Genomic DNA, 25,692 nt, shown 5'->3' with positions numbered 1-25,692 from the left:
CGCACTTTCAGCCGTGGGGGCATTATAATGTGACGGTCAATCCCCCTACTTGTTGGTTAAAGAGTAGCCCAAGAGTTGGCGGTGGGTGGTGATGACTAGTTGTCTTCCCTCTATTCTTACACTGCAAAATTAGGGACGGCTAGCGCAGATAGTCCTTGAGTAGCTTTGCGCGAAATTCAAAACAAACCGAAACCAAATACTAATAAAGAACAATAATTCCCACAAGTATTTGATATGATATTGTTGTCACTGGAAGGATTCACGGGTGTAGCCTAGCCGTTATTGTACCCGTGCTGTGAATCCGAGGGTTCTTCATTCGCGTCCCATTGCCAAAAAATTTTTTTTTTCTCTCATTTCATGGTCGTGGATGCTCTTCAAAAATGACTTTTCCGTAAATCCGAGGGTTTTTGATTCGCGTCCCATTGTCTAAAGAACACAAAATACGTTTCATACTCCGTGGTCGGTGACGTACTGTAACAGTGACATTTCCATCAGACAGTTGTATTTTGAGGTGTTAGCGGTGCGCACGTATTGCTTTTCTTCTGAGGCCCCAGCATGGTCACAAGGTTAGGTCCCTCGACTCGTAATCTGAGGGTTGCGGTTTCGAATCCCTGTTACACCATACATGCTCGCGCGTAGGCCGTAGGGGAGTTGTAATGTTACGATCAATCCCACTATTCGTTGGTAAAACAGTAGCCCAACAGTTGGCTTCGGATGGTGATAATTAGCTGCCTTCCCTCCAGTCTTACACTGTTAAATTAGGGACGACTAGTGCAGATAGCCCTTGTGTAGCTTTGCACGAAATTTCAAAACAAACAGACAATACCTCTAAATATAATTATTGGGACTGTAAGCCGTAAACAAACATATAAAATAATAAGAAGAAATAAATTTCCAGTGCTAGAAACAAAAACTGCCTTTAACCATGTGGCCATGCCAGGTCAAAAATGGAGAAGCGTATTCATTATAATTTATACTTTATAATTAGTATAACTTGTATTTGTGTGTATTTGTCTCATTGTTTATACTCGTATATGTGTATATTTGTATTTGTTTCATTGTTTATACCTATATTTGTGTATATTTGTATGTTTCATTGTTTATACTTGCATTTGTTTCATTGTTTATACGTATATCTGCTTTATTACAAATACTAAATGAAAAACTAAACAACAGTAACAATTTAAATAACTTTCGTGAGAGACACAATAATAATGACGTACTTACATTTAAATAATAATGACGTACTTACATTTAGGTAATAATGACGTACTTACATTTAAGTACTAATGACGTATTTACATTTAGGTAATAATGACGTACTTACATTTAGGTAATAATGACGTATTTACATTTAAGTACTAATGACGTACTTACATTTAGGTAATAATGACGTACTTACATTTAGGTAATAATGACGTACTTACATTTAAGTAATAATGACGTACTTACATTTAAGTAATAATGACGTACTTACATTTAGGTAATAATGACGTACTTACATTTAGGTAATAATGACGTACTTACATTTAAATAATAATGACGTACTTACATTTAAGTACTAATGACGTACTTACATTTAGGTAATAATGACGTACTTACATTTATGTAATAATGACGTACTTACATTTAAGTAATAATGACGTACTTACATTTAAGTAATAATGACGTAATTACATTTAAAATTTACGACCTATTTATTAGTTTATTTATTTATTTCTTCCAGTGGCTTTGGTTTCATCACTTTTGCAGACCCTAATAGCGTAGATAAAGTTTTATCTAACGGACCACACGAGCTGGACGGTAAGAAGGTAAGTTTCTCAATTTTATTACAATATTTAGTTTGTACGCAGTCGCGAGGAGTGGATGCATTCAACACTAGACAGATGTGATATTCTTGGAAGTTATATTTCCTGTAATAAATTATACGGAAGCTGTCTCTTAACTATCGTTTTTACGTTTCTTTTAGAAGTAGTACAAATTAAAATAATTTCCACGTCTGTAACAAGTAATCCACATAAGTAATCTGTTGTGCTCTATAAGATTAGATTACAACTGAATTATGGGAAAGTTTTCTTTATTTTAGAAATAAATTATGCTTCATTCTGTTCCATATTGTCTGATTGTTTCAAGTTGTATTAGTAAGTGATACAAACAGATTTGTAAGAATAAGTTATACTAATAAAATTTATATATATATTAAAGTACAAGTATCTTATGTGGGATTACATGTTAAATATACGATATAGATGGATATTTGTATAAGTATCTCCAACACATTTCTAACTTTCTAAGAAAGCTGTATCCATCTTTGTTTCTTCTCGGATCACCAAGTAAATTGGAAATAAAAAAATAAAACCAGAGATACAAATTAGCACGTGCATAGATATCATTGTATCTGTTTCATTGTTTTACTTGTATTTATTTCATTGTTTATATTTGATCTTATTTCCTTGTTTATATTTGATCTTATTTCATTGTTTATATTTGATCTTATTTCGTTGTTTATATTTGATCTTATTTCTTTGTTTATATTTGATCTTATTTCCTTGTTTATATTTGATCTTATTTCCTAGTTTATATTTGATCTTATTTCTTTGTTTATATTTGATCTTATTTCGTTGTTTATATTTGATCTTATTTCATTGTTTATATTTGATCTTATTTCGTTGTTTATATTTGATCTTATTTCGTTGTTTATATTTGATCTTATTTCCTTGTTTATATTTGATCTTATTTCGTTGTTTATATCTAATCTTATTTCGTTGTTTATATTTGATCTTATTTCATTGTTTATATTTGATCTTATTTCGTTGTTTATATTTGATCTTATTTCCTTGTTTATATTTGATCTTATTTCCTTGTTTATATTTAATCTTATTTCGTTGTTTATATTTGATCTTATTTCATTGTTTATATTTGATCTTATTTCGTTGTTTATATTTGATTTTATTTCATTGTTTATATTGATATCTGTTTCTTTTATTATGGTTGTATTTGTTTCGTTGTTTATATTTATATATTTTTCATTATTTATTATTGTATTTGTTTATATTTATATCTATTTCAAGTACAAAATATTCTTTATATTAAACTTGAAACAGCTATAAGGTAGACGACAGCTATAAGAAACTAAAAGCGTTGTCAACCTGGTTTGTCAGAGTCGGTGTTCAGTATGTAATACCGTTTGAAGTGAAGACAGGCAGTTTTCTTTGTTTTAGAGTAAACCCAGTTTGCGCTACCTGATGTTCCCGCACAGGGATATAAGCCTCGAATTTAACGTTGGACGTACGTAACATTACCGTTGTACAGCAGGGTGACAAGTACACAGTTTGTGGCTGGTGTGTATTTTAAAACTGTAGGTTTTTATCCACGTATAATTGCATATACGTACGAAATAAATACATAAAATCAAAACACAAGCGAGTTGTTAAAATTTAGGTGTTATGATCTCAAGCGCAAAGTGAACAAAAGTACATGTACAGAGGCGCCTGTGTCTGATATGACATATTTGCATATACTTCCTAGTCGTCTAAAATATTTGTAATAAGAATACAGTTCTAACCGGATTAAGATATTGTTTAAAAATTTAACAAGGTGCCAGAAAAAATTCAACCCTCCACCCTCACACCCTGAACATGAAACCAGAAGTTGCAAAGTGTATTTGTTTTGGTTTTAATTTCGTGCAAAGTTACACGAGGGCTATCTGCGCTAGCCGTCCCTAATTTAGCAGTGTAATACTGGAGGGAAGGTAGCTAGTCATAACCACCCACCGCCAACTCTTGAGCTACTACTTAATCAACAAATAGTGAGATTGACCGTAATTTTATAATGAACCATTGCTGAAAGGGCGAGCATGTTTGGTGTGACTGAGATTCGAATCCTCGACGCTCAGATTACGAGTCGAGTGCCTAACCACCTGGCCATGCCGGGCCAATGCATAGTGTAGTGATTTAAAATCCCATTTTATTTACTTATTTTAAAACGCAATCGTTCTTTTGTTTGTTGCAGTTCGTAATATCGCAGGACATCGAAGTCACGTTCACCTGAACGTGAAGACCTAATGGTTACAGTACAAAAGACCTATACAAAAAGTTAGGTACAACTTTGACTGACTAAGTAACTACAAATAGGTTGGTTAATGGATTACAGCATGTGTGAATTATTTGTGTAAATAACATTATCGCTGTCTCCTGGACAACAGAAAGCTGGGGTTATCGTAACACTGCTACGGGGAACAGTTTTATTGTTGTAGGCTTAATGTGCTGGTCTTTATCTTCACTTGTCGAAATCAGACGTGATTATAAATTATTTTATCAACTAACTTCTGATTGGCTTATTTGAGATAAAACAGAAGGGTTAAAGTGACGGTAAGTGTTTTCTTGTTAGAACTGTTGTGATAATGTATGATATCTGGTTAGAACATACTGTGTATAGTCTCTGGTTAATATTGACGATAAATGGTCTCTGGTTACAATATACTACATATGATCTCTGATGAGAATTGACAATATATGTCCCTGTTTAAAAAGGACAATATATGGTCTTTGGTTAGAATATAAGACATGTGATCTCTGGTTTCAATTGAGGATAGATAGTCTTTTGCTGATATGGACGAAATTTGGTCTTTGGTTAAAATTTGACAAAATATGGCATCTGTTTAAAATGGGCGATGTATTGTCTCTGGTTGGATGAAATACCTTTAAAGTATGTATAATTTAACCTTCAAATGTTGTAGATATTTTAGCCTTGTTTATAAACAATTCATAATCACATATCGTATCAAATAATCACATAGTCTATTACGTGGAGTATTTTTATGCTCTTGTTGTTACGACACTCAGTGTATAAAACTTACCAAAATCACCCATTTTATTTTATAAAATATGTAAAGAGCCTCAAAAGAAACTAGTGCAGATAATAGTGTAACCAATCAGATCACTGGAAGCGCGCGTACGCCACCAGGGACCCAGTAATATGCAATGTTACAGATACATGTATGAACAAGGTTGTGTGTTTAATTTGAATTTCGCGCAAAGCTACAGGCGGGCTATCTGCGCTAGCCGTCCCTAATTTAGCAGTGTAAGACTAGAGGAAGGCAGCCATTCATCACCGCCCACCGCCACATTTTGGGCTACTCTTTTAGCAACGAATAGTGGGATTGACCATAACATTATAACGCCCCCACGGCTGAAAGGGCGAACATGTTTGGTGCGACGGGGATTCGAATCCGCGACCCTCAGATTAGTAATCGAACTCCTTAACCAACTGGCCATGCTGGGCCAAATACGAGGTCTGTTCAAAAAATACGCGGACTGTTTGAATTGCGCGGCTCCAGTTGGTTCCAGGGGAATCCGCTTGGTGTCGCTAGGTTTGCACTGATCAGCTGATTACGACGCCATTTCCCGATTGCAGATATCTTCATTTGTGTATTAGCTACGCAGTTTTAAGTGAAGTGCGATTTTTTCGTTTGGCGGATTTCAGAATGAATGACCTGAAGGAGCAACGACTTGCTGTGAAATTTTGTGTTAAACTTGGAAAATCTGCGACTGAAACTTTTACTGTGCTTAGCACGGCTTACGGTGATGTTGCTATGAAGCGTACGGCATGTTTCAAGTGGCATGAACGTTTTAAGGATGGTCGACAGTCCATTGAAGATGATGAGCGTCCTGGACGTCCTTCCACGTCAACTGACGACTCACACGTCGACAAAATCAACACCCTGGTGCGGGCAAATAGACGTCTGACTGTCAGGGAGCTTGCTGAAGAGTGTGGGATATCAGTTGGATCTTGTTACGAGATTTTGACCGAAAAATTGAAGATGCACCGCGTTGCTGCGAAATTTGTGCCACGCCTGATGACGGACGAACAAAAAGCCCATCTCGTCCAGGTTTGTCAGGAACTGCTTGATCGTTCAGAAGAAGATGAAAACTTTTTGTCAAGGATCATAACAGGTGATGAACCATGGGTTTATGGTTATGACATTGAAACGAAGGTCCAATCGTCCCAGTGGATGGGTGAAACATCCCCCAGACCCAAAAATGCTCGCCAAGTTCGATCCAAGGACAAGGTGATGCTGACAGTTTTCTTCGATGCTAAAGGTGTTGTTCACCACGAGTACCTCCCCGAAGGCTGCACAGTGAACCAGACTTACTACATTGAAGTTCTGAAACGTCTGAGGAACGCCATCCGTCGCAAAAGGCCAGAAATGTGGAGGAGTGGCGACTGGTTTTTCCATCACGACAACGCTCCATCACATTCAGCTCTCAGAACTCGTGAGTTTTTGGCCAAACACTCGATCACTGTTCTTCCCCACCCCCCTACTCACCTGACCTTGCTCCTTGCGAATTTTTCTTGTTCCCCAAACTCAAAAGACCCTTGAAAGGAAGAAGATTTGAGACGATTCCCGAGATTAAGGCAAATGCGACGAAGGAGCTGGAGGACATTACAAAAGAAGCGTACAAGGACTGTTTCAACAAGTGGAAACACCGTTGGGATAAGTGTGTGCGTTGGGGAGGAGAGTACTTTGAAGGGGTCCCAGACCTGTAACTTCTAAATAAAGTACATTTTGTTTTATGACGTCAGTCCGCGTATTTTTTGAACAGACCTCGTAAGTATGAATAAAGTATATTTAGAAAACCGATAAGGTCTGGATCCCATTAATATTGCTAGAGTTAAGACTAATCTTATATTTATATATAATCGTATATTTGTCCAAGTTTGCATTTTACTTCGTATTTCTTCCTAAAATAAAATGTAAAAAAAACATATCTTGTATATAGTTAACTTATTAAAAAACGTAACTGGGTTCTCTTCTTTATACAACTGTTTTTAATAAAGCATTTTTGTTTCTATTATATATATATATATATTTGTGTATATACAAAAAGACCGACAAATAAAGTGATACGTGTTTACTTATGTCTAAAATATTTTGAAAATATAAATAAATATTTTTAATGTATTTTGAAGGCTGAAGATAATATAACTGGGTAATAAATTAAAAACACTTCTGTTAATTATTAAACTAGTAGCAAACCTTTGTCAATATACATAGTAATGTAATCATTGCTCACATTATAACGAATTTAAATCCAGTGAGGTACCGACATTTGATGGCGCCTTGAGCTAACACAACGCTCTCTATACCCACGGTACAACCCTGTTTAAATCTACCTGTACAGCTGTTTTGTACTTACCTGTTATCTGGTAGTTAACGAGTGAGTGTTCTAATAATATATAATTACTTTCATGTAATACATCACAGAAACAAATTAACAGAGAACGTTATGTTATTCTCGTGGGTTTCTCTGACCCAAACAGTTTTTAGTTCCACTTTTATGAAGATATAAATAGCATATTTAGCCCCTCTCACGAGCCACGCATGGGTACAGTGGAGAACTTATAACGTTCAATAATGGTTTTCAATATTTACAGTGGTTAGAGCAAATTTAGTTCGTTATGTAGCCTTGTGTTCTACCTAGCAAAAACATAATACCTTTCATGTTTTGTGTTACTTGGCTTAATGTGGACACACGAACACGTCTAAATAATAATGTATCATGTTTTATGTTACTTGGTTGGTGTGAACACACGAACAGGTGTGAATAATGTATTCATGTTTTGTGTTACTTGGTTGGTGTGAACACACGAACAGGTGTGAATAATGTATTCATGTTTTGTGTTACGTGGTTGGCATGAACACACAAACACGTCTGAATAATAATGTCTCATGTTTTGTGTTACTTGGTTGGCGTGAACACACGAACACGTCTGAATAATAATGTCTTATGTTTTGTGTTACTTGGTTGGCGTGAACACACGAACACGTCTGAATAATAATGTCTCATGTTTTGTGTTACTTGGTTGGCGTGAACACACGAACACGTCTGAATAATAATGTCTCATGTTTTGTGTTACTTGGTTGGCGTGAACAAACAAACACGTCTGAATAATAATGTCTCATGTTTTGTGTTACTTGGTTGGCGTGAACACACGAACACGTCTAAATAATAATGTCTCATGTTTTGTGTTACTTGGTTGGCGTGAACACACGAACAGGTGTGAATAATGTATTCATGTTTTGTGTTACTTGGTTGGTGTGAACACACGAACACGTCTGAATAATAATATATTTATGTTTTGTGTTACTTGGTTGGCGTGAACACACGAACAGGTGTGAATAATAATATATTCATGTTTTATGTTCCTGTAATCTCAGTTTATTGGTTTGCTTAATGAAATCTGACTAGAACGTTAGTAATATGTTCAAACTTTTAATTTCAAAATTTCAATTTGTTATTTTCAAACTGAGCGTCCACATTGGCGAAACGTTGGTTAGATAATAAGGTCAGAAATTTTGACGTCCAGCTGACACGACACGAGCAACCAGCCAGTAGCAACCTCTTCTTGTATGGCTACTTATGACCGGTCAGTTGGCTGATTGCCAGTGTTGTATTGTGCTTATATAAAGTTTATGGTAATGAGGTATACTGACTTGATTTTTATCGCTAGTGGAACTTAATAGGATCATATCAACAGTGGTACTAAGGTACACATAAATAGGTGTAATTTCTAATTATGCCAAGAAAGACTCGTCTGGGTCACATCACCGCTGGTATCACAATAGATTTTCACATCTTCAACAAACCTAAAGCAGACCCTTCAATGTCACGTGAATACATCTCTTTCATGTTGCTAAAGTATACTCAAATATATCGTATGAAATAAAACAAAGTCCAGTATCACATGAATAAGGCCCGGCATGGTCCGGTTGCAAGGGTACTCAATTCGTAACCTGAGGGTCGCAGGTTCGATTCTCTGTTACATCAAACGTGATCGCCCTTTCAGCCTCAGGGGTCTTATAATGTAACGATCAATTCCACTATTCGTTGGTAAAAGAGTAGCCCAAGATTTGGCTGTGGAATGAGGGACGACTAGCTGTCTTCCCTCTGCTAAATTAAGGACGGCTAGCGCAGATAACCCTTGTGTAGCTTTGTATGAAGTTTAGAAATAATCAAATCATGTGAATACATATCTATAATATCGCTAAAATAGAGTCAAACAATCATGCAAACATATAAACGAGTCAAAATCACCTAAATAACATTTGAAAATTTAAAAAGTAAATTCAATTATACTTTTCTTGGTCAGAGATAGTGATGATAGACGCACTAACGTTTATGTGTGAAACACTAAGTGAAAGAAATTCTTTCTGTTCTGTGCATCTAATTTACATAAAGGTGTGAAATTGAGAAAACTAATTTTGGACCTTCTTAGAGTTTACATAAACTAAATATTACGCCATCAGCATTCGTGGTAATATAGATATTTTAGAAGTAGCTTAATCATGGTGCTGAGGGCAAAGTATCTAGAAGTTACCATTACTATTTGTAAGGTACATATAACACTTTTTACAACTGTAGTTATACGAAATAAAAAGTTAAACACTAAAAACCAAACTGAATAAATATCTGAGCTCCCTGTTAATATGCTTTAGTATTTTAAACTTAAGAAAGAGGTGAATGTGGCCAGGTGGTCAGTTTGCCAAGATCCAAGGTAAGATTCTTTCGTGAGTCATCACTTCAGTTAATGACGTGTTATGTCAGTCATTATTAATTGCGAGAATCAGTTAAGAGTGATTCTGTTACCCCCACTTGGGGATCAGCTCTCTCTATATATATTTATATTAGTGACCTAAACGTTCACGTCTCACGTGTTGAATCCGATGTTCTAAACACAACAACCTGAGCTCCGAACAGCACTGGAGTTACGTTCAAGATTTGTTAGATAAACCTTAAATATAATAAAGCTGCATATAAAAACTTATAGAAATGATGCTTATAGCAGCTTTAGACAACAATGTTTGGTGGAAGAATTACACTGAAAATTTAACAGAATTAAAATAAAGTCAGTATTTTAACAAAATGCAGTAAAAATATTGAACATCAATGCACTATTTGGAGACTAAACAAAAAATATCTAGATTTTACTATTGGACTTGAAGACATTGACTCTTAGAGAATAGAATTTTGTAAAGAGAAAAGTTTTAACAATGAGTGCATCAGATATGATTATTGTTAAATTCTAATATGAATGGTGCCAGATTTGATCACTGTTAAACTCTAACAACAATGGTGCCAGATATGATCACTGTTAAACTCTAACAACAATGGTGCCAGATACGATCACTGTTAAACTCTAACAACAATGGTGCCAGATATGATCACTGTTAAACTCTAACAACAATGGTGCCAGATATGATCACTGTTAAACTCTAACAACAATGGTGCCAGATATGATCACTGTTAAACTCTAACAACAATGGTGCCAGATATGATCACTGTTAAACTCCAACAACAATGGTGCCAGATTTGATCACTGTTAAACTCTAACAACAATGGTGCCAGATTTGATCACTGTTGAACTCTAACAACAATGGTGCCAGATATGATCACTGTTAAACTCTAACAACAATGGTGCCAGATATGATCACTGTTAAACTCTAACAACAATGGTGCCAGATATGATCACTGTTAAACTCTAACAACAATGGTGCCAGATATGATCACTGTTAAACTCTAACAACAATGGTGCCAGATTTGATCACTGTTAAACTCTAACAACAATGGTGCCAGATATGATCACTGTTAAACTCCAACAACAATGGTGCCAGATTTGATCACTGTTAAACTCTAACAACAATGGTGCCAGATTTGATCACTGTTGAACTCTAACAACAATGGTGCCAGATATGATCACTGTTAAACTCTAACAACAATGGTGCCAGATATGATCACTGTTAAACTCTAACAACAATGGTGCCAGATATGATCACTGTTAAACTCTAACAACAATGGTGCCAGATATGATCACTGTTAAACTCTAACAACAATGGTGCCAGATTTGATCACTGTTAAACTCTAACAACAATGGTGCCAGATATGATCACTGTTAAACTCTAACAACAATGGTGCCAGATATGATCACTGTTAAACTCTAACAATAATGATGCTAGATATGATCACTGTTAAACTCTAACAACAATGGTGCCAGATATGATCACTGTTAAACTCTAACAACAATGGTGCCAGATATGATCACTGTTAAACTCTAACAACAATGGTGCCAGATATGATCACTGTTAAACTCTAACAATAATGATGCTATACAGCTTTAACTATACAGGTTCTAGATATGGTTATGTTTAATCTTTAACAATAATGGTACCAGATATGGTTACATAACTTTAACAATAATGGTGCCGGATATGGTTACATAACTTTAACAATAATGGTGCTAGATATGGTTACAATATTAAATTCTAGCAATAATGATGCTACTTATGGTTATATTTAAAAATCTAATAGTGATGGTGCAAGACCTAGAAATATTGGATCTAAGCTTATAATTAGACCAAACTTTAGTTCTACTGGGTAAATATTTAATTAAAATATTTTTTTTATATCTAAAAATAATGTATTTCAGTTCAAGCTAAGTCCATGACGTAAGATAACCTGAGTAAGGTATAAAGTTTGTAGGTTTTGTTGAAGACAATTACAAACATTGTTGATAAAATATTGAAAGCTCTAAAAAGCTTTAATTTCAAAGGAAATAATAAATAGTGTATAATATAGTACGTGATTAAAATACGGAAGTTATTAATTCAATAAATTATTGGTTGGTAGTGTTGCTATTGTTACATATGATAATTTTTTATCTCACACAGTTAGTGTTGCTATTGTTACATATAATTATTTTTTTATCTCACACAGTCAGTGTTGCTATTGTTACATATAATAATTTATTTTATCTCACACAGTTAGTGTTGCTATTGTTACATATAATTATTTTTTATCGCACACAGTCAGTGTTGCTATTGTTACATATAATAATTTTTTTATCTCACACAGTCAGTGTTGCTATTGTTACATATAATAATTTTTTTATCTCACACAGTTATTGTTGCTATTGTTAAATATAATTATTTTTCTCTTACACAGTTTGTGTTCTATTGTTACCTGTGTGTTTTCCTCTCACATAGTTATGTTGCTATTGTTACCTGTGTGTTTTCCTCTTACACAGTTAGCACTTTTATTACTAGCTTGCAACCAAGATATTTTCTCTTCATTTCATTTGTTTTATTGTAGGTTGACCCAAAGATAGCCTTTCCAAAAAGGGCCCACCCAAAGGTAAGTTTGAACGAACTTGTTATTTCTAATTGTCTTCTAACTTAAATCTTTGTTTTTAAAGTAGCGGTAACTTTTTGTTTGATACATAGTAAAAGATGCTGATAAAACCGTACGGAACATTTAACAGCATTGTTAAAACTCTGGTCTTGTATTTTACATAAAGTCTTCAAATTCTCGTCTTATTGACTAAAAACCTTGTTAAACTCGTACCCTTATCGCATACAATAAACAATTGTTTTTATTTAAGACGATCGCGAAGTCCTCTGGGTAAACTTTGCTTCTAGCTCAGATGTTTTATTTCTCTTCTAATGAACATACAGTCCTTACCTGTTCTGTAAATTATGCCTGAAAGTTATTCTAAATTAATTTGGTTTGATTATCGAGACCTGATACAAAAGAGAGAGAAAATACATATTATTCTAAAATGAAGTATATATACTTTTGATAAATATACATATGTCACGTGCATGAAGACAGCAAAGATTTATATATATATATTTATGTGTGTTTTTTAGACTATTTTAAATTTCTTATTTATTAAATCACATAATCAGTTACACTGTGGTAATTTGGCTATTTTTGGATTGAAGAAAATTGTTTATTGGTCTATGAACCTGGCTGAACCTTATCGATTATATAGGGTCTGGAAGTGAGTAAAATACAGTCGTTCCAAACGGACGACCTAGGTCTAAGTGTAGGGAAACACCACTGGGTATTTTACGACCTGGTGGCTGTCTTATGCTGAACTGTTAGTGCCAGCAAGTGATACAAGTAAAAAAACATCCAAACTACAGAAAAAACACAATCTTTATACAAATGTAAACAAAAGTAACGTTTCGGCCAGGTGGTTAAGGCACCCGACTCGTAATCTGAGGGTCACGGGTTCGAATCCCCGTCACACGAAACATGCTCGTCCTTTCAGCCGTGGAGGCGTTATAATGTGACAGTCAATCCCACTATTCGTTGTTAAAAGAGTAGCCCAAGAGATGGCGGTGGATGGTGACAACTAGCTGCCTTCCCTCTAGTCTTACACTGCTAAATTAGGGATGGCTAGCGCAGATAGCCTTGGTCTAGCTTTGCGCGAAATTCAGAAAACAAAACAAATCATTTCGTCTGAGGTTTGCACAAGTGTAACACTTTTTACCTAACTCCTTAGAGAACATGAAAAATATTTAAGAGAATCTTCCGAAAGCGCACTCCAAACTTGCCATTGATTTACATGAGAACATGTAAATAAGTAGGCCTAGTAACTACTGTTCGTAACTTGATTAAAGAAATTTAATTTCTGTTATATGAGCAATAATAATTTAATATTTATTAATAATTAAACTGAAAAATAATAGTTTAGATTTGAAATATAGTAGTCATGGAATGTGGTTATAGTGGTCATGTAATGTGGTTATAGTGGTCATGTAATGTGGTTATAGCGGTCATCTAAGGTAGTTGTAGCGGTTATGTAAGGTGGTTGTAGCGATCATGTAAGGTGGTTCTAACAGCCATGTAAGGTGGTTATAACGGTCATGCAACACGGGCCTGAGGTTCACAGGTTTTCCAGTTTGAGAACCACTGATAACCATCCCTGCAACATGGGTCAGAGGTTCACTGGTTTTCCAGTTTGAGAACCACTGACAACCATCCCTTCAACATGGGCCAGAGGTTCACGGGTTCTCCAGCTTGAGAACCACTGACAACCATCCCTCCAACATGTGCCAGAGGTTCACGGGTTCTCCAGCTTGAGAACTACTGACAACCATCCCTCCAACATGGTCCAGAGGTTCACGGGTTCTCCAGCTTGAAAAGCACTGACAACTATCCCTCCAACATGGGCCAGAGGTTCATGAGTTCTCCAGCTTGAGAACCACTTACAACCATCCCTCCAACATGGGCCAGAGGTTCACGGGTTCTCCAGCTTGAGAACCACTGACAACCATCCCTCCAACATGGGCCAGAGGTTCACGGGTTCTCCAGCTTGAGAACCACTGACAACCATCCCTCCAACATGTGTCAGAGGTTCACGGGTTCTCCAGCTTGAGAACCACTGACAACCATCCCTCCAACATGGGCCAGAGGTTCACGGGTTCTCCAGCTTGAAAAGCACTGACAACCATCCCTCCAACATGGGCCAGAGGTTCATGAGTTCTCCAGCTTGAGAACCACTTACAACCATCCCTCCAACATGGGCCAGAGGTTCACGGGTTCTCCAGCTTGAGAACCACTGACAACCATCCCTCCAACATGGGCCAGAGGTTCACGGGTTCTCCAGCTTGAGAACCACTGACAACCATCCCTCCAACATGTGTCAGAGGTTCACGGGTTCTCCAGCTTGAGAACCACTGACAACCATCCCTCGAACATGTGTTAGAGGTTCACGGGTTCTCCAGCTTGAGAACCACTGACAACCATCCCTCCAACATGGGCCAGAGGTTCACGGGTTCTCCAGCTTGAGAACCACTGATAACCATACATCCAACATGGGCCAGAGGTTCACGGGTTCTCCAGCTTGAGAACCACTGATAACCATTCCTACAGATATCATTTCTTGTGAAATACTTTTCCTACACTATTTCATATACAAATTCATCTATGAACAAACGTTGTTTGTTCATTTTCTTTGATATATTTTTGTATGTGTACGAACATTTGTTTCACACTTATCTCTGAGTAAGATTTCTCTTTAGAAGCTGTGTAGTATTTCTGATGTAGAAATTAGGTGTAACAGATTTTCCCATTATTCCTGTCACATGTTTGTGTACGACTCGTTTTTACTTTGTTCTTGATAAATCAACTCCTATGTTTGTGTGATAAAAGTAAAATGGCTTAGAAAACTGTTTGGGGAAAGTACTCAGCTAGAATTGACCTCTGTCCGTATCACGTGACTGATATTTCGTACTATTATCAAGATAGGGTATTCTTCCACTCGGGTCGCTGAGCTACCAAGTGAGAATCGGGACCATATTAAAATTTCATAATGTGAACTACACAGTATAAATGTAATATGTTTTGAATACACTGTATAAGCCTACAATGTGATTGTGTTGACTTTCTGATGTCCCTTATTACTGTACGAAATTAAGTTTGTTTGATAATATAAAACTGTCGTGACTTTTTAAAAACTTGACAGTCCCTTGTGTGTTTGAGAGGTTGAATGTGGGTCAACAGTAGTTTCACAAGAGGACCCTTCAAGCAGGGTGAATGCATGGTCACGTGTAACCAGCAGTACGTGATGTATAAATCTATCTCCTAAGCTTAACATATAAAATTGCTGGTAGAGAGACAGTGAAAGAAGGGCTGTCTCCAAGAAGGGCTGTCTCTATGTTTGTGTTCATAAACAGCCTGTCTCCACCTCAAAACTTTATCAATATCCCGCTTTCGTCGCATTTCGTTCGCAACACATATTTCTAAGATAATGTCACACAAACAGATTTGTTAAAATGAATAAAGTTTGAGACTAAAATGTTTACCAAACAGAAAAACCGAATCAAAACATCCATGATAGTGTCTTTTTATCTTTAGAACGGACTTCTGAATTCGTCCATCATAGATTTTGTCTTTAAGTGTTCTCATGATTACAAATGTTCTCGGTATTTGCAATACTGGTTGTGGTTTTCTGTGATTAGTGTATTAAAAAAGATTGGTTTTGAATTTCTCACAAAGCTTCTCAAGGGTTATCTGCGCTAGCCGCCCCTAATTTTGCAGTGTAAGACTAGAGAGATGGCAGCTAGTCATCACCACCCACCGCCAACTCTTGGACTACTCTTTTACCAACGAATAATGGGATTGACCGTTACATTATAACGCCCCCACTGCTGAAAGGGCGAGCTTGTTTGGTGCTACGGGCATTCGAACCCGCGACCCTAATGTTACGAGTCGAACGCCTTAACCCACCTGGCCATGCCGGGTCATTAAAAAAGAAAAGAAAATCGTTGGTGGATATAATTTAGTAGCGTCTTACAAAATCAAAATGGTCACATCATAACTCCCCAGTCGCTCATCGTAAGTCAAAAGGCTTACAACGCTAAAAATTGGATTTCGATACCTGTACAGGACACAACACAGATAGCCAGTTATGTTGTTTTGCAGTGAGCAACATAAATAAAAAAAAGTTTAAAAAAAGATCAAGGTGATGAAAACTTATAGTAAATAGGCCTATATGACATCCTTGGAACAAGGTCATTCCACGGTACCTTAAAAGTTTTTTGTTGTTGTTTGCCAACGACTGCTGAAGTACAATAACCAGAAAGCTAGTAGTTAGGACAGGGGTAGTAGGATTGAGTATCTTTTAATAGGCCTTCAGGGGTAAAATGTGACTTAACCACCCCCTAGCTAGCTCAATAAATACAGAGAAATCTCTGCACTGACTTCACAATCACCAAGATAACCCAATAAATACAAATCAAATCCATGTAGTGACTTGACAATCACCTAGTTAAATCAATAAATACAAACCAAATCCATGTAATGACTTGACAATCAACTAGTTAAATCAATAAATACAAACCAAATCCATGTAGTGACTTGACAATCACCTAGTTAAATCAATAAATACAAACCAAATCCATGTAGTGACTTGACAATCACCTAGTTAAATCAATAAATACAAACCAAATCCATGTAGTGACTTGACAATCACCTGGTTAAATCAATAAATACAAACCAAATCCATGTAGTGACTTGACAATCACCTGGTTAAATCAATAAATAGAGACAAATTCCAGTATTAATGTGACCATCATCTAGCTAACTCAATAAATACACACAAACCCCTGTACCGCCTTCACTGTAATTGGTTCTCAGATTACCAACCAGCTGTTCTAGTTCTTCCTTTGCTGCCTCACCTACCTCATCCCCCGGAAGTATTCACAAAGCTGTATTCAATACGTTTGTCAGATGGGCGTGAGTATTCCTCTTTGTCACATGACCAACTGTGTTTTAACCGTCTCCCTCCAACCTTTCTCTTCCAATACTTCAACCATAATTCTTGTTGTCAGCAAGCTCGAGATTGAACATTGGGATGCTCTAATCTTTGTGTATCTCTCCATTGATGATTTATTTTACTATTAAGTATGGTGTTAAAGGTGTGGTATCAGCAGGATGTTTTCTAAAGTTTCGAGTTTCGTTGTTTATTTGTTTTGAATTTCGTGCGTAGCTACACGAGGGCTTTCTGCGCTAGCCGCCCCTAATTTAGCTGTGTAAGACTGGAGGGAAGGCAGCTAGTCATCACTACCCACCGCCAACTTTTGAGCTACTATTTAATCAACGTAACATTATAACGTGCTCACGGCTGAAAGGGCGAGCATATTTGGTTTCGAAGGGATTCGAGCCCGAGGCCCTCATATTACGAGATGAACGCCTTAAACCTCCTGGCCATGCCGGGCCAAGGAAGTTTCATTGGGAACCTCATGTTAGTAAGATATTCATCGTCAGTGCGAGTTCCGGCTTTTCCTCGGTTCTTGTGTTCTGAGAAACGGCATGGTTAAACATTATATTTGATAATCTGGTTATCCAATGTATGGAAACTCTAGTTTATTTTTCATAACTGAACCGCTGACGTGCACTTGAAATCTTTAGTCTTTTCTAACACAAGATATCCATGAGAGAAACGTAAACGTGTTTTGCTCGTGGTCTCTATTAGTTAGTTAGTTTGTTTGTTTTTTTGAATTTCGCGCAAAGCTACACCAGGGCTATCTGCGCTAGCCGTCCCCTAATTTAGTAGTGTAAGACTAGAGGGAAGGCAGCTCGTCATCACCACCCACCGCCAACTCTTGGGCTACTCATTTACCAACGAATAGTGGGATTGACCGTAACATTATAACGCCCCCACGGCTGAAAGAGCGAGCACGTTTGGCGCGACGGGAATGCGAACCCGCGACCCTCAGAAGCCTTAACACGCTTGACCATGCCGGGCCATCTGTATTAGTAATCACGTGTTTCATCTGAGGTCGTGCCTGTTGTGATCAGTGAGTGTAGAATACGATTCACTGACCCAAGAAGCGGTACACCATCTGAGTTATCTTAAGAAGTTAGAAAGATACTGGGTTTTCAAATCCACTCTCCCAGAAAACACTAACGAGTTGAATACATTCCACTAGTGGTTAGTGTTTGAATCCAAGTAGAATCTCCTCTCTGCATTATTGATCCTGAAGCTAAACTTTTATTCACACTAAGAGGAAATGAAACACCTATTTTGGGTGTTGTTGCTTTTACCAGGTACCAGTTTTATGTTTATAAACTTACGAAGAAACTGGAATAGGTGAGTGTGAAACTGAATACTCCCTGGTGACTTAACTGTAACTCTAAACCTTATGACGGTAGAAACTGTGTTTAGATATCCGTGATGGGTCCGACACATTGTGTATCTATGCACTTAAGAACAATCAAAGAAACTCTTCTGATTAGACGAGAGTGCCATCTGATAGTTGAATGTGAACAAATGCGTCTGCTCGGTGTTCGGTATCACAAAATGAAACGTTGGTCACTGGTATTAAAATATAAGTAATTACTTGTGTATAACTCACATTTAAATATTGGTCATTAACTGTGTATGAACTGCACGTAACTCACGTTAATACTAAGTTTAATAACTGTGTATGAACTCTATAGAACTAACTTTAAAACCTAAATAATTATCTTTGTTCTATGGAAGCAAAACATATATTCCCAGAGATTCTTTCCTTTTCATTATTTAGAATACAACACTATAATCTTGGTAAGAGCACATAACCAGATGGTAATGGTGGTAAATTTATTCTCAGCCTACCAGTTCTCCTCGACAAGATGTTCTATAAACTTGTAGTTCCTGTCGCTCTCTATCATGTTTCTGTATTTGTCTTATTACAATAACTGAAGATATGGTGTAAAATAACGTACAATTGAGTACATTATATTAAAATGAGCTTGCATGTGTGAAGCAGCAATCACAGAACAATCATGAGGATGTTTTGTTTGTAATTAAGTAGAGGGCTACACAATAGGATACCTCTGTTTTGCCCAGCACAGGTTTCGAACTCTGGTTCCTAGCGGTGTGAGTCCACAAACATACCGCTGTACCCCTGGGGGGCGAAAGCGAATCTATCATATTTACATTTAAACGTTCTTTGGCTATTCGTAACTCGTGGTCCCCAAGGGGACAGCGGTAAATCTACGGATTTACAACGCTAAAATCTGGTGTTGGATTCTCCTGGATGGACATAACCAGATAGCCCGATGTGGCTTTGGTATAAGAAAATATACAAAACTCGTAACTAGTGTAAGATACACTCAAAAAACCATAAAGGTGTGTTCAAATCGGGTGTTTATAATTTCTACGACGGAGATAACTCGTTGTACTTTAATGATGGCGGTGGGAAACAAATAAATATGGATCAAGCTAAAGAATCCAGGACTATCCAGATAAAGACCTGCAAAAAGTCGTATTCCAATCGTCGTAAACAAAGTGTAATAACAAGTGAGAATCCATGAACATAAATACCAGTGGAAAAAGCAGTCAGCACACCCAAGAAGAATGAAGTACACAACATAATCAAGAATGTTCTTCGCCTGGAAACGTACGTGTTGACTGAGATAAGGCTTCAAGTCATACCTTCTGTTCAACCAGCGCATACATCAAGCAACTGGAAGATAACAGTTAGTTATACGAGCTATTTTTTACGAAAACATACTGGTCACGTCATTGGATAAAATACTCATATGGATGTCTATGCAGACGACAGAGGTTCTTGTGATATAAGTTACGCTGCATGCCTATTGTTAAGATGCATGACTCTGATAGATGGTATGACTAAACTTTCTGCGCGGACTATAAGGACGTATTGAGGCTCATACATAATTTTGAAAGAACACATTTCGCCTCTGTATTTATGTATAGAAGATAACGAAGTGTTCAAATGTGACAGATGTAATAAAAGATTTAATCACGCGGTCAGAACACGTGCCACGCAACTTTAAAAATTTCATTTCAAAATATATTCACGGTTTCCGCTCAATGACGTTTCAGTGAACTCCTGTTTTGATAGATACATTGTTTTGATAGATATATTGTTTTGATAGATACGTTCTTTTGATAGAGACATTGTTTTGATAGATATATTGTTTTGAGCTATATTTACAACAGGATATTTGTCCTCTCTTTGAATAATCATGTTTTGATTAAATACATTATCTTGGTGTTTTTCTATAGATAACGTTTGTTCCAGTTTTTGATAAATCGTGTTTTGTATAGATATTTGATCTCTTCCTGTTTGAACACGTCTGTTTCTGTCAAATATCTTAATGAGCCTAACTTCTTATCATAATTATGTGCGTGAATATATACAATAATAATAATAATTATATGGATATATACAATAATAATAATGATATGAATATATACAATATTAATAATAATGATATTATGAATATATACAATAATAATAATAATGATATGAATATATACAATAATAATAATGATATGAATATATACAATAATAATAATGATATGAATATACACAATAATAATAATAATGATATGAATATATATACGATAATAATAATGATATGAATATATACAATAATAATAATAATGATATGAATATATACAATAATAATAATAATGATATGAATATATACAATAATAATAATAATCATATGAATATATACGATAATAATAATAATGATATGGATATATACAATAATAATAATAATATGAATATATACAATAATAATAATGATATGAATATATACAATAATAATAATGATATGAATATACACAATAATAATAATAATGATATGAATATATACGATAATAATAATGATATGAATATATACAATAATAATAATAATGATATGAATATATACAATAATAATAATGATATGAATATATACAATAATAATAATAATGATATGGGTATATACAATAATAATAATAATGATATGAATATATACAATAATAATAATGATATGAATATATACAATAATAATAATAATGATATGAATATATACAATAATAATAATAATGATATGAATATATACAATAATAATAATAATCATATGAATATATACGATAATAATAATAATGATATGGATATATACAATAATAATAATAATGATATGAATATATACAATAATAATAATAATCATATGAATATATACCATAATAATAATAATCATTTGAATATATACCATAATAATACAATAATAATAATAATACACTATTCTCAATTTGCCCTCTTTTATCTTTTTCCCTGGGCTTTCTTAAAAAGACGATTCCGGCTTCCTAATTAGGGACGGAGTGCCGCGGGCAAAGCTGCCTTAACATTGTTGTTGTCCTACCCTTAGAGGTGACCCATTCTTTGTACGGTGATTCAAGGTCACTACGTTCCAGAGAGTGTTTCTTAAATTGTCGGAATTCGGTAGTAACTGTAAGAGGATAACTCTAAGTCTTTAGAATATTAATATTAAGTAATCAAGCAGTCCCTGAGTTTCGAAAGACTCGAGATTTTAGTCTAAAGGTAAGAATTTATAATGTTAAGTAAAACCCTTTTTTGGTTGGGTTAACTAACTCTAAACAATTCAAATTAAATACTTTTAAACGCTCATTCAAAGAACAGGAAACACGGACGTATGAAGAGAGTTTGTAACAAAAGTAACAGGACGGACGGACGGCAATGCTTAGAAAAATAAAAGAATTTTTAAATCTGGACCTCCAGGAAATAAATAAAACAGGTTAACTTTTGACATGACCTCGTGATTTCACAGTGTTGGTCAATACATTGTTTAACGGTTATGAAAATACATTTTGAAAGCAATTATTTATCTTTTGTGAAATTCAAAGTTCACCATGGGGGGGGGGGGTGACTCGACTTAATTATACGGGATATTTTTGATTCGTTATTGATGAAAAACAACATCAGAGGTATTTCTATTGTTTGTTGTCAAAAAAATTCCTCGCGACTTAACATTATTTACTATTTACTAAACAAAAGAATCCTGGTGACTCAGTGATATCTACTATTTATTAAACAAAAGCACGATCGTTGTCTCAGTAGTAGCCTCGGGACTCATAACACTATAATTCTGGGCTGGATACCCTCGGAGGAAATAGTGGAGATCGCCCAGTATTCATCGCTACGTAAAACAGACATGATTTACTGAAGCTAAGTCGTAAAACTGGTGAACAATGTATTGAGCTTCGAAACTAAACGTACATTTATTGTGAGCACAGGACCTAAAACGTTTTAGTATGATTCATATCTTATTGTGTATTATATACCACACGTGTACCTTAAAACATCTGTAATATTTTAGTTGATTTGTTTTTAATCACTTGGACTAAAATTAAAACAAGTTCAATTTTCGTTTAATGTGTAATATCGAGCGAAACGGTATCCATGTGTATAAAATACCTTGATTGGCTGTATCCATGTATATAAAATACCTTGATTGGCTGCATCCATGTATATAAAATACCTTGATTGGCTGCATCCATGTATATAAAATACCTAGATTGGCTGCATCCATGTATATAAAATACCTTGATTGGCTGCATCCATGTATATAAAATACCTTGATTGGCTGCATCCATGTATATAAAATACCTTGATTGGCTGCATCTATGTATATAAAATACCTTGATTGGCTGTATCCATGTATATCAAATACCTTGATTGGCTGCATCCATGTATATAAAATACCTTGATTGGCTGTATCCATGTATATAAAATACCTTGATTGGCTGTATCCATGTATATAAAATACCTTGATTGGCTGTATCCATGTATATAAAATACCTTGATTGGCTGCATCCATGTGTATAAAATACCTTGATTGGCTGCATCCATGTATATAAAATACCTTGATTGGCTGCTGAAACAAACGTAGTGGCTCGAGCTTCTTCACAACAGCCAACTTACTCCTGTTTTAACAAAGATGGTCAGAACAATATAGATTTCGTGCTTTAACTGTAGTGTTAGATTTTTTGTGGGAAGTTTACTGTGATGCAATCATAAACAGTTTGCTTTGTGATGATGGAGGATTCTAATGGTAATTTAAGCTGCTGTTCTAAAACAGTCTACACTAACTACGTTTTGAAGCTACAATGAACGTAATTATAGAGAAAAAGACGATAGAAAGACACGCTGACATGCTTCATGAAACTGACTATTGATCAAACAGCGTTGACTAACGCGCGCAACTTCAGGTGTGACCTACGTTAAACCTAGACGATTTTTTTGTTCTCTTACTAAACATGAGAATGGATATCTTTATTAATCAAATAACCAATTAATTAGAGTAATTTAGCTTCATATGTTCTAGTGAAGCTCGACTAATTAAATACAGTTAAATTAATGAATCACGAGGAGTAACTCGTGTCTCGCTTGCAAGTTTGTAACACATACGTTTACAAAGTGTCAAAATTGGTAAATTGTACGTTGATAATGTTTGTGGATCTGTTTGTTTTTACGTTCGTTCGTTTCTTTCTTTTGCGTAAAACTAAGTATGGGTTAGGTGCAAATTATCAGTCATACATAACTTGGAACTCAAAGGATAGAGGCCTGGAAAGCTGATAGCTTACAGCACTAAACGTAAAACTAAGTATGGGTTAGGTGCAAATTGTCAGTCATACATAACTTGGAACTCAAAGGATAGAGGCCTGGAAAGCTGATAGCTTACAGCACTAAACGTAAAACTAAGTATGGGTTAGGTGCAAATTGTCAGTCATACATAACTTGGAACTCAAAGGATAGAGGCCTGGAAAGCTGATAGCTTACAGCACTAAACGTAAAACTAAGTATGGGTTAGGTGCAAATTGTCAGTCATACATAACTTGGAACTGAAAACTGACAGCACTAAACGTCAATTCTTTGGCTAATAGAGAGTTTTCTTTTTTAATGTAATAAACGGATTTACAGTCGGAGCATGCTAAAGACTAGGCCACACCCCATCTCGTTATGAAAGAGTTTCTAGTAGAAAGCCTCCTAAAAATGTATTAACGTTAACATTGCGAGCTGTATTTATTACCAGATATAGAATAAAAATTTATAACTTCCACATTTTAAGTGTTATATTATTCAATTATACTTGTTTTTAAAATGTCCCAGGTGGCTAAGCGGATAGCCTGAGGATTATAACGCTGAAAATAGGGTTTTGATACCTGCAATTAACACAGAGCAGATAGCCCACCGTGTAGCTTTTCACCAAATAACAAAGAAACGTGTCTCTTCCTAATGTCTTTTTCTTTATTCCATATTACGTTAGTAAGGAATTGCTTGTTATATTCTTTAAAGCCATGTTTTTATGCCATTCTTAAGCCTACTCTTTTAATTTATTTTAAATTTTAAAACATTTTAGGAAGTTCAAAAACGCACTGATTGGGAACACCTGATGTAAACAATTCATTACCTAGTAATGGAATTCTCAATTAAAAACCATTCTATTCATCCACCATCCCAAATCACGTGTATACGCAAGAGACAAGTAATAACAAAACAAACATCAACAGGGAACAGTGACGTCATAAGAGTTTACGTTGCTCTAAAGCTGGTAAAGTAAGGCCATATTTTGTTGATTTAATAAGGGTTTCCAGTAAACAGTGTATTATCATATTTTAGCTCCAGCTGTATGTTTTTGTTAAAAGGAATACAAATTCGGCCTGGTGGTGGAAGCGCTTGACTTTCAATCATGGCATCGCGACTTCTAATCCCGTCCTCAAACATGCTCGTCCTTTCAGCCGTGGGGTCGCTATTATGTTACGATAAATCCTATTCTTCGTCGATAAAAGAGCAGATCACGAGTTAGCAGTGATTGCTGCATAGCTACCTTCCGGTGTATCACTAGTAAATTAGGTATGGTTAGCGAAGGGAGTGGTAAAAACAACAACAAAAATCATGATGTGATTTATTACCAGTCTCACTGCGATGTGTTATCACACTAAGACATTCACATGATTTCAAGTTTGGTTGACTTTACTAAGGACGTAGCGATGACGTAGAAGCGCTCCCCGATTTCTTGACGTCGCAGAAGGTGCGTTTTATAAACTGTTTGTTTATTTGTTTTTTGCGCAAAGCTACACAAGGGCTATCTGCTCTAGCCATCTCTAATTTAGCAGTGTGAGACTAGAGAGAAGGTAACTGGTCATCACTACCTACTGCCAACTGTTGGGCTACTCTTTTACCGACGAATAGTGGGATTGATCGTTACTTTATAACGTCATCACGCTGAAAGGGCAAGCATGTTTAGTGTGACAGGGATTCGAACCCGCGATCCTTGGATTACGAGTCGAGTGTCTTAACCACCTGGCCATGAGGGGCCATTTTATAAAATGGTAATGAAAACGAATAAAGACGTTTTGTTTTCTCCTATGATGCTGTTAGTTGGAAATCCAATTATCGTCTTCCCATTTACTCATCAGTTCTTTTTATACTTATTTGTTCTTTATCCGTCTGGTTCTGTGTGTAGTCGTCCATCTGATCGTCTTCCCATTTACTCATCAGTTCTTTTTATACTTATTTGTTCTCTATCCGTCTGG

At 35.7% G+C, this 25,692-nt stretch overlaps 1 protein-coding gene across 17 annotated transcripts in view; it reads left to right on the top strand.

Annotated features, from left to right (window-relative positions):
- Nucleotides 1-25,692, top strand: part of LOC143256242 (RNA-binding protein Musashi homolog Rbp6-like) — a 291,694-nt gene that overhangs the window by 10,212 nt on the left and 255,790 nt on the right. For all 17 annotated transcript variants that reach the window (XM_076513181.1, XM_076513180.1, XM_076513184.1 and 14 more), the window contains 2 exons: nt 1,727-1,811; nt 12,150-12,191. In XM_076513181.1, the coding sequence (XP_076369296.1) occupies nt 1,727-1,811; nt 12,150-12,191 (127 nt within the window). The remainder of the gene's footprint in view (nt 1-1,726; nt 1,812-12,149; nt 12,192-25,692) is intronic.

Source organism: Tachypleus tridentatus, chromosome 7 (assembly GCF_004210375.1).
Source record: "Tachypleus tridentatus isolate NWPU-2018 chromosome 7, ASM421037v1, whole genome shotgun sequence".
Taxonomy (NCBI): Eukaryota; Metazoa; Arthropoda; class Merostomata; order Xiphosura; family Limulidae; genus Tachypleus; species Tachypleus tridentatus.
This window is presented reverse-complemented; position numbering and strand designations above follow the sequence as displayed.